The sequence below is a fragment of the Sapajus apella genome, unplaced genomic scaffold, assembly GCF_009761245.1.
Source record: "Sapajus apella isolate SASKATOON/1434 unplaced genomic scaffold, GSC_monkey_1.0 scaffold36, whole genome shotgun sequence".
Classification (NCBI taxonomy): domain Eukaryota; kingdom Metazoa; phylum Chordata; class Mammalia; order Primates; family Cebidae; genus Sapajus; species Sapajus apella.
Window position 1 is genome coordinate 29233956 of NW_022436976.1, and position 14672 is coordinate 29248627.

Here is a 14672-nt window from a genome sequence, read left to right on the forward strand (position 1 = left end):
ACAAAAGGCCAAGACCTTGACAACAGCTCCATCTAATTCATACAAGGATCTGCATTCCCCATCCCATCAGTACATGTCAAGGAGAAAATCTGCTTCTCACCCAATGTAGCTGTCATCCTGAATGCTGTTTATCCTTTCCTTCCTACCTCTTTTATACCATTTATATAGGTACATATGTGTGTGTATCCCCTCTCTCTACATATGTATATTTCATATATAAGAATAACTCATATATATGTTACACTGGTCTTTGCTTTAAAAACTAGGTATCATGCTTTATGTAATATTCTAGTAGTTATTTTACTGAGATTCATCCATATTGTGTTTGCTATAGTTATCTGATTTGACCATTAATAAATACAATATCCTATTGTATTTATTCATCTACTCTACCACTAAAGAGTAGGTTGTTTCTACAATTTTGCTATTATTTGCTGCTGTGAACATTGGTATGGTTTATATGTTTGTCCCCTCCAAATCTCACGCTGAAATGTGATTCCCAATGTTGGACATGGGGACTGATGGGAGGTGATTGGATCATGGGTGCAGATCCATCCCTCGTGAATGGTTTAGCACTACTGGCTCAGTAATAAGTGAGTTCTTGCTCAGTTCATGAGAGAGCTGGTTGTTTAAAGGAGGCTGGCTCCTCCTTCTTCCTCTGTTGTTCCCCCTCTCACGATGTGACAGCTTGGCTCCCAGTTGCCTTCTGCCATGATTGTAAGCATCCTGAGACCCTTACTAGAAGCAAAAGCCAGCACCATGTTTCCTGTATGGCCTGCAGAATTGTGGGCCAATTAAACATCTTTTCTTTATAAATTACCCAGCCTTCAGTATTCTTTTATAGTAATGTAAAAATGGACTAAGACAAACATTCTTCTACATGGCTAGATTTTCTCCTTGACACATACTGGTGAGTCTAACTGCTGAGTCACAGTTATTGTGTATGTTCCAATTGAAAAGATAATGCCAACTGCTTTCCAAAGAAAGTTTGGCAATGCTAAAATCTTTAGAAAAGTGGTGAATTCATATATTCTTCAACACTTGCAAAACATCATATACATTTCTTCTTATAAAATGCTGTGTCTTTTGCCCATGTTTATTGAGTTGACAGTGCTTTTCTTATTTATGTATGGTCATATAGAATAACTCAAATTTTCTATAACAATCTAGAGTCTAAGTTAATTAATGCCTTGGTTATTAACTTTGTAAAAGTATGTTTTACACCATCATTTCACAATGAATTTGGCTTTCACTTCCTCTGTAAAGAAATCCATACATATCTCTAAAGGGTAACTTTAAAAAATGTGTGTATGCATGTGCGTGCACAATATGCAATACTGTTATCATGCATAAATTTTAAGACTCATGAATGTCATCAAATATCCAATCAGAAGATTTCATGATACAAACACATTCAATATATTGTAATTGGTTGATTTGTCTCTTATGTCTCTTCTAATGCATAGGTTGCTCCTCCATCTATTTTTTTTGTTGTTGAAGAAACCAGTTAGCTTGTGTTAAAGAGAATTCCAAAGTATTAGTTTTGTTTGTTTCCTTTCTAGCAGGAGAATGTACAACTTCTAACCCACTGTTAAATCTAGAGATTTAAGAGTGATCAGGTTTCGGTTTCATTTTTGCAATTTTTGTTTTCATTTGAAACACTAGGTAGTGTAGTGTAAATCCAGCCAAAATATATAATGTATCTCTTTTTCTGATACATTAGAAGCCATTGTTGGTCAGGGGCTAGATGCATTAATTCACATTAATTTAATGAAATGTTAAACGCTGGCAAATTTGCAAAGTCTAGTAATGAATGAATTCTGATCTAAAAGAAACTCTTACCCAAAACTTCCTCCCTCAAAAATCTCATTATCTCTGAAGTGCAGGCCATCAGATAATACCTCCTAATACCTTTTCACATTGTAGTCATCAATCAATCTTCTTACTAACTCCCTCTCATTCTGAATTAATGTCTTTTTCCCTATTGCTACTACTGTCACTGCTTTAGGTAAGTGATATCCTTATAGATCATCTATGATGTAAACATGTAAACAGACATGTTAACATGTCTAGAGTTCAGTCCTTGGACTTCTTGTTTATCTATACTCATATCTTTGGTAATCTCATCCAGTCTTAAGACTTTAAATATCTTAACATATGGCCTTTAAGTTATTTGAACACCTCATTTCTAATTATCTTTTCCCACACTATACACTGCCAACCACTCTATGGTCATATACTTTCGAAGACTAACTCCTCAAGCTATGCACTGGATTCTCTCCCACACTTACCAAAGGACTTGGCTTCTATAATTAGCCCCTCTTCCTTTTGTATCAATTCCTTCCTCTTGACCGAATCACTCCTTTTGGCATACCAGCATTCTATAGTATCTCCCATTTTAAAAAGCAAACCTTGTTTAGACTCCACATTCCCTTCTGGTTGCTACCTATGGTTATTATCTCTCCTTTTTTTAATCTCATATTCTCTCTTAAACCCTTTATATCAGGTTTTTGCCCTCATCATTCCAATGAAATGATTCGTTTCAAAGACAACAGCAACCTCCACATTGCAAAATCAAACAGTTAATTCTCTTCTTGTCTTACTCAATATTCACCAGTAAAAGGGACGGTCGGTGATTTTTCTTAAAACACTTTCTTCTCCTGGCTTCAAGATACCTGATTCTCCTAATTTTCCTCCCACCTCACTGACCATTTTCATTCCCTTTACTGGTTCCTTCTCATGTTTCAGACATGTTAGCATCATAGTATTTTAGTGCTCACTCCTTGGACTTCTTGTTTATCTATATTCATAACCTTGGTGATTTCATCCAGTCTTAGGCCTTTAAATATATTAAATAGAGTCTATCTGCTGATGGATTTCAAATTTCTCTCTCTAGCTTATACCTCTCCCCTGAACTCCTGATTTCACATATTCAACAGCCTACTTACATCTCTACTTGGATGCCTAATTAAGCATTTCAACTTCATAAAACCAAAATTAAATTGTTGAAACCACCCCCCTAACATCCCACCTCAAACCTGTTCCTCCTACAATCTTCTCCACTTCAGTTACTGGCAACTCCATCCTGGTTTTTTTTTTTTTTTTTTGCCGAGGCCAGATGCCTTGGAGTCATCCTTAACTTCTTTCCTCTCACAACCCACATTTTATCTTTTAGCAAATGCTGTTGACTCTACCTTGAAAGTACATACAAAACATGCTTACTTCTCAACACTTCCACACTGTGATCTATTTCAAACCAACGTTATCTACACAGATTACTGCAATTGACTCCTAACTGGTTTCCCTGCTTCAACTCTTGCTCAGCTACGGTCTAAACATATGTCAGATCACATCACACCTCTCATCAAAGACTTCCAATGGCTTCCCACCTTACTCAAGAGTAAAAGCCAAAGTTCTCACAATGCTCTATAATGCCCTACACAACTTGGCTTTATGTCTCTGACCTCATCTCTTACTCTAATCCTCCTAGATCATTCTGCTCCCTTGATCTCCGACCTGCAGGAATTTCCACTTTCCTTTGTATTTGCTGCTCCCTCCATGTGTAACGTTCCCCCTACAGATATCTACATGGCATATCCCCTCATCTCTTCACTGTCTAATATATGACATATTATATAATACGAGATTTATTGTCTATTTCCCCACTGCCCCTCCGCCACACACTAATACAACCTCCATTACAGCAAGGATTTTGTTGTTGCCTTTTTGTCTGCTGCTGTATCCCTAGTGCTTAAATGGTGCCATTCGTTAAATGAATGGATCAACAAACAACCTGTCTTTCTGGCCTTATTTTTCCACTTTCTTATATGTATTCTGTGAACCAGTCAAACAAGACTGTTTGTTCCCAATATATCACATTCCTTACATTTTCACTCTTTTGTTCTTGCTTGGGCTCCTAGAGCCATCAGAACCTTGTTGAAACTCTATATGGAGCTACAAGTAATTACTGAATACCTACTATTGTGCTAGATGCTGGAGAGATAAAGACAATATATGATGTCTCCATTACATGTCTAATGGGATTCTTAGCTTACCATGGCCAAAACAGTATCCTTCATGTTCACCCCTCTCTAATGTTTCTTTTCCATTCTTCCCATCTCAGAAAATGACACCACTACCTAGTTGCTCAAGCTGAAGCTCAAAATCCCAGTTGCTTATGCCAAAATAAATAAATTCCTTTCTTTCTCCTCCCTTATCTAACCCATCAGTAATTCATTAGTTCTCCCTCCAAAATACATATCAAATCCATCAATTTCTCTCCATCTAAACCAGGGCTGTTTAATAGAACGTCCTTCAGTGACAGAAATGTTTTTTTTTTATCTGCTCTGTCCAACATAGTGGCCACTAAACATATGCAGCTATTACGTGCTTCAAATCTGGCTAGTGTGACCACAGAACTAAATTTTTCATTTTAATTAATTCAAATTTACACAGCCACATGTGGCCAGTGGCTACTGTATTACACAACACAAATCTAGATTACCACTTTGGTTAAAGCCACCATAATCTCCCAGGTAGAGTACAGCAATAGCTTCCCAAATGGTCTGTCTGCTTCTACTTCTGCCACCATACTCATTCCATACTATACTTGTATATTGTCACTTCTCCAACTCTCTAAAAGTTCCCACTTAGAACACAATCAAGTCTCTCAGCAAGGTCTTCAAATCCCTTTGTTATCTGGTCCCCACCTGCTCTTTGAATTTCTGAACTACTTCTCTTCTCACTCCACTCCTGAGATTACATAATCTTCCTTTGCCTACGACACTTGAAGTTTGTTTCACCTCTTGGACGTTGCTCTTCCCCTGGCTTTGAAAATACTCTGTCCCCAGATTTTCAAATGTCCAGGTCTTTATCATACTTTAGGTCTTAGGTCAAACCTATCTTCTCAGTGAGGCTTCCTCATACCTAATCTAAATTAGCCCTTCTTCCTTCCTAGTCACACTCTGTGACAGCACCATGTTTCATTCTCTTCATGGCACTTATCTTTGCCTAAAGTGATCTTGTTAATTTGTTTACTTACTGTACAGAACATAAAAAACACAAGAAAGAGACTTTGTCTTTCACAATTATATCCCCTATGCCTAGAACAGCACCCATCCCATAGTAGGTGCTCAACAAAAATTTGAATAAAAGAAAACAAAACCATAATTCCTGCTCCTAAGTACTTCAGTTTTGTGGGAAATACCAACAAGAAAATGTGCTATTACAACACACTTTAAGGGTTTTGGAAAAGGTGAACATTGAGTGCTTTGGGAGCAGAGGAGTTAGAGCCTAATCCAGTCTTACTGGGTAAAGCAGGTTTTCAGGGGTACAGTTGATCCTCAGACAATGTGGGGGTTTGGGTGTCAACCCCTGTTCAGTCAAAAATCCATGTTTAACTTTTGACTCCTCCCCAGCTTAACTACTAATAACCTACTGTTGAGCAGAAGCCTTACAGATAACATAAATAATTAACACATATTGCATGTTAAATGTATTAGATATTGTATTCTTATAATAAAATAAGCTAGAGACAAGAAAATGTTATTAGGAAAATCATAAGAAAGAGAAAATATGCTGAATGCTCATTAAGTGGAAATGGATCACCATAAAGCCCTTATCTTTGTCATCTTCATATTGAGTAGACCAAGTAGGAAGAGAAAGAAGAGGGGTTGGTCTTGCTGTCTCAGGGCAGCAAAGGTGGAATAAAATCCACACATAAGTAGACCCATGTGGTCCAAACCCATACTGTTCAAGGGTAAAATGTAATTGCACTTAGACAAGTTGGAATTGGCAGCCTAGGGAGAGGGAGATGTGGATAAAGTATTCCAAGCAGAGGAAACAGTGAAGTACAACAAATAAAAGATGGTAACCTGACAGAGCAAAGAAAAATGGAGAAATTCAGAGGACGCTTAGGAAAAAGAAGTGTAGACCTTAATGATTTACTGTATGTAAGAAATAAGGGAAAAGAAGAAATTAAATATTATGCCCAAGTTTTGGGCTTGGGAAACTGCATGAATGGTATTTTCATTTACTTCCCTTCCACTCCCCTGTCCCCCAAAAATAGAGGAGGAGTAAGTGTGGAAGAGAGAGAAAAAGTTAGCTTCAGATGACTCAGTGACTTTAGAATGTGAACATCCAGAAGGCTGGGCGCGGTGGCTCAGGCATGGAATCCCAGCACTTTGAGAGTCCAAGGCGAGCGGATCACCTGAGGTTGGGAGTTCAAGACCAGCCTGATCAACATGGAGAAACCCCGTCTCTACTAAAAACACAAAATTAGCTGGGTGTAGTGGCATATGCCTGTAATCCCAGCTACTTGGGAGGCTGAGTCAGGAGAATCACAAGAGCCCAGGAGACAGAGTTTGCAGTGAGCCATATCACGCCATTGCACTCCAGCCTGGGCAACAAGAGCAAAACTCTGTCTCAAAAAAAAAAAAAAAAAAAAAAGTGAACATCCGATAAACGGTTTGATAAATGTGTTCAAAAATCAGGCGAAATATAAGGACTAGAAATCATAAAGATTTGGAAATCTTTAGCATAGAGATGACAAACAGCACCATGGTAGTAGATGAAATCATCAAAAGAGGGTTCACTAAGAAAATAAACTCAGTGTACTTAAATGCATCAATACTTAACAGCCAGGAAGATAAAGAGGGGCCTATAAAAGAAAGTTTTCAGAAGGAACAAGAATGAAAAAAAGAAAACAGAAGCCTGAGGTGTCATGGAAACCTAGAGACTACAACATTTCAAGGTGGTGGTTAATGTTGTTAAAAGCTGGCCATAGGTTAAATAAGACAGACTAAAAAGAATTAGACAGGCAAAATCTTTACCACCAGACCAGCAAGCATTCATCTTTCGATCAAGTAAAATCAAGTTGCATTAAGAACTATGAAGAAAAGAAAAACAGGGACAAAAGTCAATTCAACAAAGTCTACTTCATGGGAAAGTTTGGATTTTTCTTTAAATCCTATTTCTCCTCTTAACTTTCTACCACTGGGTTTTAGCCTATTCATATGTAATTATTTTCCCAATTTGGGTTAATAAAGAAACCATGCAATAAATATCCTTCATTCTTGGTATTCAGTGCTCAAACTTTCTTACTAATTCTAGAGGCTCGTTTTTTGCAACAAGAAAACTATTCCTGACAATTAGGCCAAGACTACATAAAAGAAAACCACTGAAAGGATACGGTTGCTCTCTCTGTTTAAATGACTAACACTATTAGAGACTATGTCAATAATTTGTTCTGTAGTAAGAATACATGCATTTTTTGTTTTAGATCAGATCTACAATTAAAGAGGCAATGTAGCTGAATAAATTAATCTCAAGTCTAGAAGCCAAAAGCTTTAAGCTGTAAATTCACCTCTGCCAATTAATTTCTGAGCAACTCTGACAATCTTCTATAATTCCTTCAGAAAACAGCAATTAAATAATTGCTATATACATCAGAATAATTGCTCCATATCAGAATGAGATAATTATCAAAAATAAAATGATTGAAAGTAAATATAGAAATGGAGGCAAGAAAACACTGATAAATATGACATCAAAAATAAGTCTTCGTGCCCAGGTGCAGTGGCTCGTGCCTGTAATCTCAGCATTTTGGGAGGCTGAGGCAGGCCAATCACTTTGAGACCAGCCTGGCGAAATGGCAGAAAGCCTGTCTCTACCAAAAATACAAAAATTAGCAGGGTGTGGTGTGGTGGCACATGCCTGTAGTCTCAGCTGCTTGGGAGGCTGAGGCACAAGAATCATTTGAACCTGGAAGGCAGAGGCTGCAGTGAGCCAAGACTGCACCACTGCACTCCAGCCTGAGCAACAGAGCTAGACTGTTTGAAACATAAAAAAAAAAAAAAAAAAAAAGGAAAAGCAGCCTTAGAATCCTCATGACAATTGCAACTGCTTATTAATAACATCTGATTTGTGTTTTTAGGAACTGTACAGATAGTAGGACTCATACCCAAATGGGTAAAATTTCCTGAGAGTCTTTCAGGGTTGGCATTGTAAAAGTGATGAGATCAGGTATAAGGCAAATACAGACAGATCTTTCCCTTCTCCACTTCCATTCTAGCCTATGACACTTTCAGTCTGGCCATTTCGCCTTTTTCTTCTCATAGGAAGTGGACACTTAGTGGGAAAGTGCAAAGAGATTTAGCTTAGATGTTACCTAGTAACTACAACAAAGTCATTAATAATATGGAGCTGAAGTCAGAGATGAACTGTTTCAGTTAAGTGAAAACCACTTAAAATAATGAAAGAGGACTGCAGTTAGTTTGTAAGTTGCTAATTCCTGCTGTGGGCCAATGCTCATTAAATACTAGGCATTACATCAATGCCAACACATTTAATCCTCAAATGAGGTGTCCCATTTTAAAGTCAAAGAAACAAAGGATAGGAGAGGTGAGTCACCAAGCTCATAGGTAGAATTTTAATTCTTACGATAATCTTTAAAAACCTCTATATACATACTCTGGACCATCTAATACATGGGTCCTAGATGATAACCTTATAAGCAAGTACTGCCATGCAATTTCAGGGACCTCAGTTTTTGTTTATGTTTACGACTGAGTGAATGTCAAGTGAAGACCATATGACATTGAAGCTTACTCTAAGAATGAAGGTTTCACAGCAGTGATATGAGAACTGAGTCATCACCGGTCATCCAATGGAATGCCAATTCCATAAAAGCCTACTCTGAACAATCAGTGGCATACTCATGCTGCCGGTAAGATGCATTGCATGGGTCCCTTCATTAAAAACACCAATTAGCCATAGTTCACTAATAATAAGTACAGCAGTAAAGACTAAATGAATGTTCCAAGTCTCAGCAATAATTGGACCAGCCACTTATTTAAGGATTTTAAGAATGATGCTGTATTAGTTTCCCATTGCTGCCATACTTCAAACTCAGTGGTTTAGAGCAACACAAATGTATTACCTTACAGTTCTTTATCTTAAAAGCTTGACATGTCTCAGTGGGCTAAAATCAAGGTGTCAGCAGAGCTGTGTTGCCTTCTGAAGGCTCTGGGACAGAATTTCTTTGCATTTCTCAGCTTGTAGAGACTGCCTGCATTCATTGACTCATGCTCCCCATTCTCCATCTTCAAAGGCACCAATGGCCAGTTGAGTCCTTCTCACATTTTATCATTCAGATGTTGTTTCCATGTTCAGGACTTTTTCTCTGACTCTTTTCTTCTACCCTTCTCCTTTACTTTTAAGAACCACTATGTTAATATTGGACCCACCTACATGATCCAGGATAATTTCACTAGTTTAAGGTCAGCTGGTTAGCAATGTTACCCTTTGCCATGCAACTTAATATATTCGCAATTTCCAGGAATTAGGAAATAGATATGGGAGTGCGGGTATTATTCTGCTTACCACACTTACAACGTTCCTCTTGTCATCAAGTAAACAACATAACTCCACAGGGTTATCAAGTTGTTCCCATTAATGCTGACATTCAAAGACTGCTCACTGACAAAGGTCAGCCTAAATATAATGTCTGATTAATGAACTATCAAAGAACATCTCAGAGATATTAATACTGCTTTTTTAATAGTATATATGAACACACTTTTTCTGTACCAATCTTATTTGAATCACAATATAAATTTAGTATTTGACCTCCTCCTCCTGTTTCTACTATTCAACTCACTAACAATGATTTGGTTGTTACAAAACACTACTATTTGTCACATTATACTATTGATACTGCTTTGAATTCCATTGATTACATTGTGTTTTTTTGTATTTAAGTTGTGAATTTCTTTTGGTTTCATAATTGTATTCAAACTACATACATATAAAGTTTAAACATAGGGCTTTGTTTCTAAACACTTAAGTAATGGTATATTAAAAAATAATTAAGTCAAAATCAGGGATCCATAAATTTATTTTTTCTTTAAAAGGAATTTATATAACTCTCAATTTTAAGAAAAACTGGAGTGCTGGAGCATTAACAGCATGGCATTTGAAATCTGGTTTGACCTCAACCACCAGCTCTGTGACTTACTAGCAGTGTGGCCTTGGATAAGTTACTACTACTTGTTAGATAATGCAGTTTCCTCGTCTATAAAGTAAGCCTACCTTAGACACTGATCATGAAGATGATATCAAGTTATATATGTAAAATGCTCCATACATTCAGCAGAAACTTGACAAAAAAAAAAAAAAAAAATGCTTGGTACAGTTCCTGGCCACTATCAGGTGCTCAATAAGTAAGAGCAATACTTATTTTATAAAACTGTATCCAAGCTTAAAGATAAATAAGACAATTTTCAGTAACATAGCATGTTACATTTTCTCAAGAAATACTAAACTGCAACTTCAAATGATTGAAAGAAACACATTATTGCATACTTAATATTTATATTTTCTAGAGTCTAGTCAATTTTAAAATGATTATTTATCTTTCAATTAATTATCTTATTTATCTCCAATTTACTTAACTTTTAAGTTTATAATATATCCCAAGAAGAAAAAAAACACATTTGCCTTTCTAAAAGCTTTATGATTATAGTACTACTTTCAGTTCTACAAGATACTATGTGAAATAATCTTTGACATATACTTTCTATATTTCCAAAGAGAAAATACCCTGGTATGTTAGTGAAAACTGACTAGAAAAAAATAAAAAATAAAAAAGAATCTAGAAATATCAAAGCCCTGAATGACATTTAAAATTGGATAAGAATCAACTTCTAAGGCTTCATTCATCACTTGAAAAGAGTACCAATTTAGAAACAATGCCTGTTCATTCTAACCAAGAGAATGCAAAAAATGATTGATAAAGGTTAAGTGAATTAATACTTGCTGAATATATAAAAAATCATAAAAGATTAACAATAAACAATTATAAAATCCTTAGAAATGTTTTAAGACAGGTGCCTCTTTGATATTATAACATACAAAAATACTTACAGTTTGATAATATGAGGATGACGAAAGAGTTTCAGATTTTGAATTTCTCGTTTTATTTTTCCAACAACATCCAAGCTGCGAATCTTCTGTCTATTTAAGATTTTAACTGCCACTTTATGGCCTGTTAATTGATGTTCTCCAACTAAAGGAAAGAAAAAGGAAAAAAATGTGCTGTCGTATCAACATAATCATTTATTCGTGCTTCCTTCCATTGTGCCCTAAATGTCTTTACTCATGTATACCACCTTTATGTCACTGTACAAAACTAAAGTTCTTTGTACTTCTATTTCTTCTATTAGATTATGCACTCTTTGACGACAAAAACTATATCTTAGTCATCTCTGTATCTTTTGCACCTAACAGAGATGTTCATATTTATGGAATATTTGTGAAAATGATTACTGAATTCTATATTGTAAAATATAATCAACTTGAGAACATCATTTGGACAGAAGAGAACTCACTGTTTCAATAATCTCTTCTCTTCTTCTGCTTAATGCCAGTCATTGTATTATAGAAGAATAAATAGTGTGATAAATCAAAAATTCACAATACAGTAATTACTATTTCAACAGAAAATTCATATTAGCCCTTTTTTGTGCCTTTTTCATAAAGTCCTCTTATTTTCCCTCTGTATGATGAAATCTCTATCTCTTTCAAACTGTTATAGTATGTTTATAAAACTCATGTCATTTACCATTTTTAATCTATTATAAACATTTGCGTTTGTGACAAATCATATGACCTAAGCTATTAGCTCATACTCTTCTTGGACAAGATGACCAGTGCTCATCTGAATCACCCTGGAAGTATAGGTGCAAAGTGCTTTGTACACAGAGATGCTAAATGAATATATGCTATGTTAAATATAGTCTTTCTGCTTTCTCATATAATACATTCATGGCATCCACACTAACAGGAATATCTTTCAATACTGTTCAGATGAAAAATCCCTCAGTCAGGAACAAATTTGTCAGCTACCTCTCCTATTTGCCTCAATTCTATTCTAAACTTTCACCATTCTCCCCAAAACATCTCTCTAACCCTCCTTTCAGTGACAAACACCCTTTTGATTTCTTTAGAGAACCTGAAGTCATTAGGAGTGACTTTTCCTATCTTTTTATGTATTTATTTATTCTGAGATAGGGTATTTTGTCATTCAGGCTTGAATGCAGTGGGTGTGAACATAGCTCACTGCAGCCTCAGCCTCCTGGGCTCAAGTGATCCTTCTGCCTCAGACTCCCCAGTAGCTGGGACTACAAGAATGCATCAGCCTCCCCTGCTAATTTTTCCTTAAATTTTTGTAGAGATGGGGTCTCACTATGTTGCTCAGGCTGATCTTGAATTCCTGAGCTCAAGTGATCTTCCCGCTTTGGCCTCCCAAAGTGCTGGGATTACAGGTTAACCCTAATTTCCTCTATCTTAAAGACTTACTTCTATCCATACCCCTCCTCCTGTTCAAGGCCAGTCTCATCAACTTTCACCTTTAACCCATCTTTTCTACACTCTCCTCATATTCAACTTTTTTTCTTTTCTAATAGCTCTTTCTCTTAAGGCTGCCCAAGTCGTATCTCTTCCAAAACTCTTCCATTGATCCTGTATCCTCCTCTAGTTTCCAACTTGTCTCATCAAAACTTCTCAAAAGAGTAGTTACAGTAGTTACATTTGTTGCCTTCTTTTCCTCCCTTATCACCATCCCTAAATTCACAGCTATCTGGTTTCTACCTCCACTCTAAGGACACCAAAGAGTCACAAAATACCATTATCAAGCCATGGATGCTTTTCAGTTCTCAGATTACTATAATCTCTGTTTCATCAGACACCATACCTCTTTTTGGTGATATTTCTCTCTTCTGTTTCTCCTACTAACTCTCAGATGGTCTCGTTTGTGTCCTCTGCCTGCTCTTTGAAGGTTAGTGTCCCCAGGTTTCAAACCTGGCCCAAGGTATACCCTTACATTATGTCATTCATCTTCCGTAGTTTTAATTATCACCCATATGCCAGTGACCTCTGTCTCTCCTTTAAATTCGTATTTCAAGATTAATATCCCACAAACACCTCAAATTCAACACACTTAAAACTAAATTCAAGGGCTGCACATGGCAGTTCATGCCTGTAATCCCAGAACTTTGGGAGGCTGAGGTGGGCTGTTCCCTTGAGCCCAGGAGTTCCATATCAGCCTGGGCAACATGGCAAAACCCCATCTCTACTCAAAATAAAAAATTATCTGGGTGTGGTGGCACATGCCTGTAGTCCCAGCTACTTGGGAGGGTGAGGCAGGAGGATCCCTTGAATCTGGGAGGCAGAGGTTGCAGTGACCCTAGATGGCGCCATTGCAATACAGCATGGGTGACAGAGTGAGACGCTGTTCCAAAAAAAGATAAACCAAAAACAAAACAAAAAAATTACATTCAGCATTCTCCTCCTTCTTCCTTGCCAAATCTGTGTCTTCTATTTCGCTTCATAGCACATAGCATATATGCTACAAATGAAAGAGTCGGCTGACATAATCTCCTAAATACTTCTTGGAGTCATATTTCAACTCGTTATGACAAAAACATTAATGAAAAAGGTGATCGTTAATGACACTTACTGTTTATTATGTACTAAGCTTTATTCTAAGTGGTAGCTGCCCTGCTCTCTCAACCCTACCACAATTCTATGAAATATTATCATCCAGTGTACAGATGAGAAACCTGAGGCACAGAGAAATCAAATAAGTCATCCGAGGTCACACAGCAAGTGGTGGCACAACATCTGACCTGGGCTGTCTGCTTTCACAGCCAGCATAACCACCACACAGTAATAACCCCAGTCAGAGTACTCCAAACATGTAATGCGATGATTTAGAAAGAACTGAGTTTCTGTCACTGGAGATTATTTTTATCTTAATAACTTTTGCAAACTGTAAATTATCTCAAAAAATTTAATGAATCTTGAAAATTACTTTCTCAGCATATAAAACAAACAAAATGAGACATATCAAGTTCAAGCAATGTAACTTACTAACACTCCGAAATATTTTTCCAGGACTCCAGAAAAACCTTATCGATTTCTAGGAACTTTCTATTAATTAAAATAAGCTAAACAGTTTATTTATGCCTGAGTAGTTTATTACTCATCTTTGGGAATTTTATAATACCCAAACACCTTGCCAGGGTGGTCTAACAAATCCATCTCTCTCCTCAAATCCCCGGTAGCCTCAATGAAATAACGAGAACTGAAATCCCTGCTATATAGAAGATTAAATTCCTCCTTTCCCACTTGACGATTAAGTTACTGACTACTGAGAACATATGTGATCTTTCCTGATCAAAGAAGTAAGACCAAGGACTCTAATAGCCAAGCAGATGGGTGTTTTGTTTTTTTAATGACATGTGGTTAATCTGGAGAACATGCAAACAAAACAGTAAGTGAATTCACTTAGAAAATAATGATAAAGTACTGCTTTGCCTATGATAGTTGAGGAAATAATTGACTCATTTAGCTTTATACATGAAAAAAATTTTCTTTATGAAGCAGTGAAAAAAAATGACATTTTCCCTTGAAACAGTTAAGCATACTGATAAGCTAATCAGGTATCTGAGGTTGAAAAAGCCAAGTGCATTAAGAATCCCCCTTTTTTGCTGAATTATACTAGCCTTTTTTGCCTATTAACACCATAATTGGTACTTAAGCATAATTAAATCCAAACTTAACCACATTCCACCTGAAAGCTGAATGAATATTCCTGAAAATCTTGTAACAAA

General features: G+C 36.6%; 1 protein-coding gene across 1 annotated transcript in view; it reads right to left on the reverse strand.

Annotated features, from left to right (window-relative positions):
• The window catches only part of PRKAA2 (protein kinase AMP-activated catalytic subunit alpha 2), a 65945-nt gene that overhangs the window by 21410 nt on the left and 29863 nt on the right, over positions 1-14672 (reverse strand). The window contains exon 2 of the mRNA XM_032296861.1: positions 10924-11065. Coding sequence (XP_032152752.1) covers positions 10924-11065 — 142 coding nt within the window. The remainder of the gene's footprint in view (positions 1-10923; positions 11066-14672) is intronic.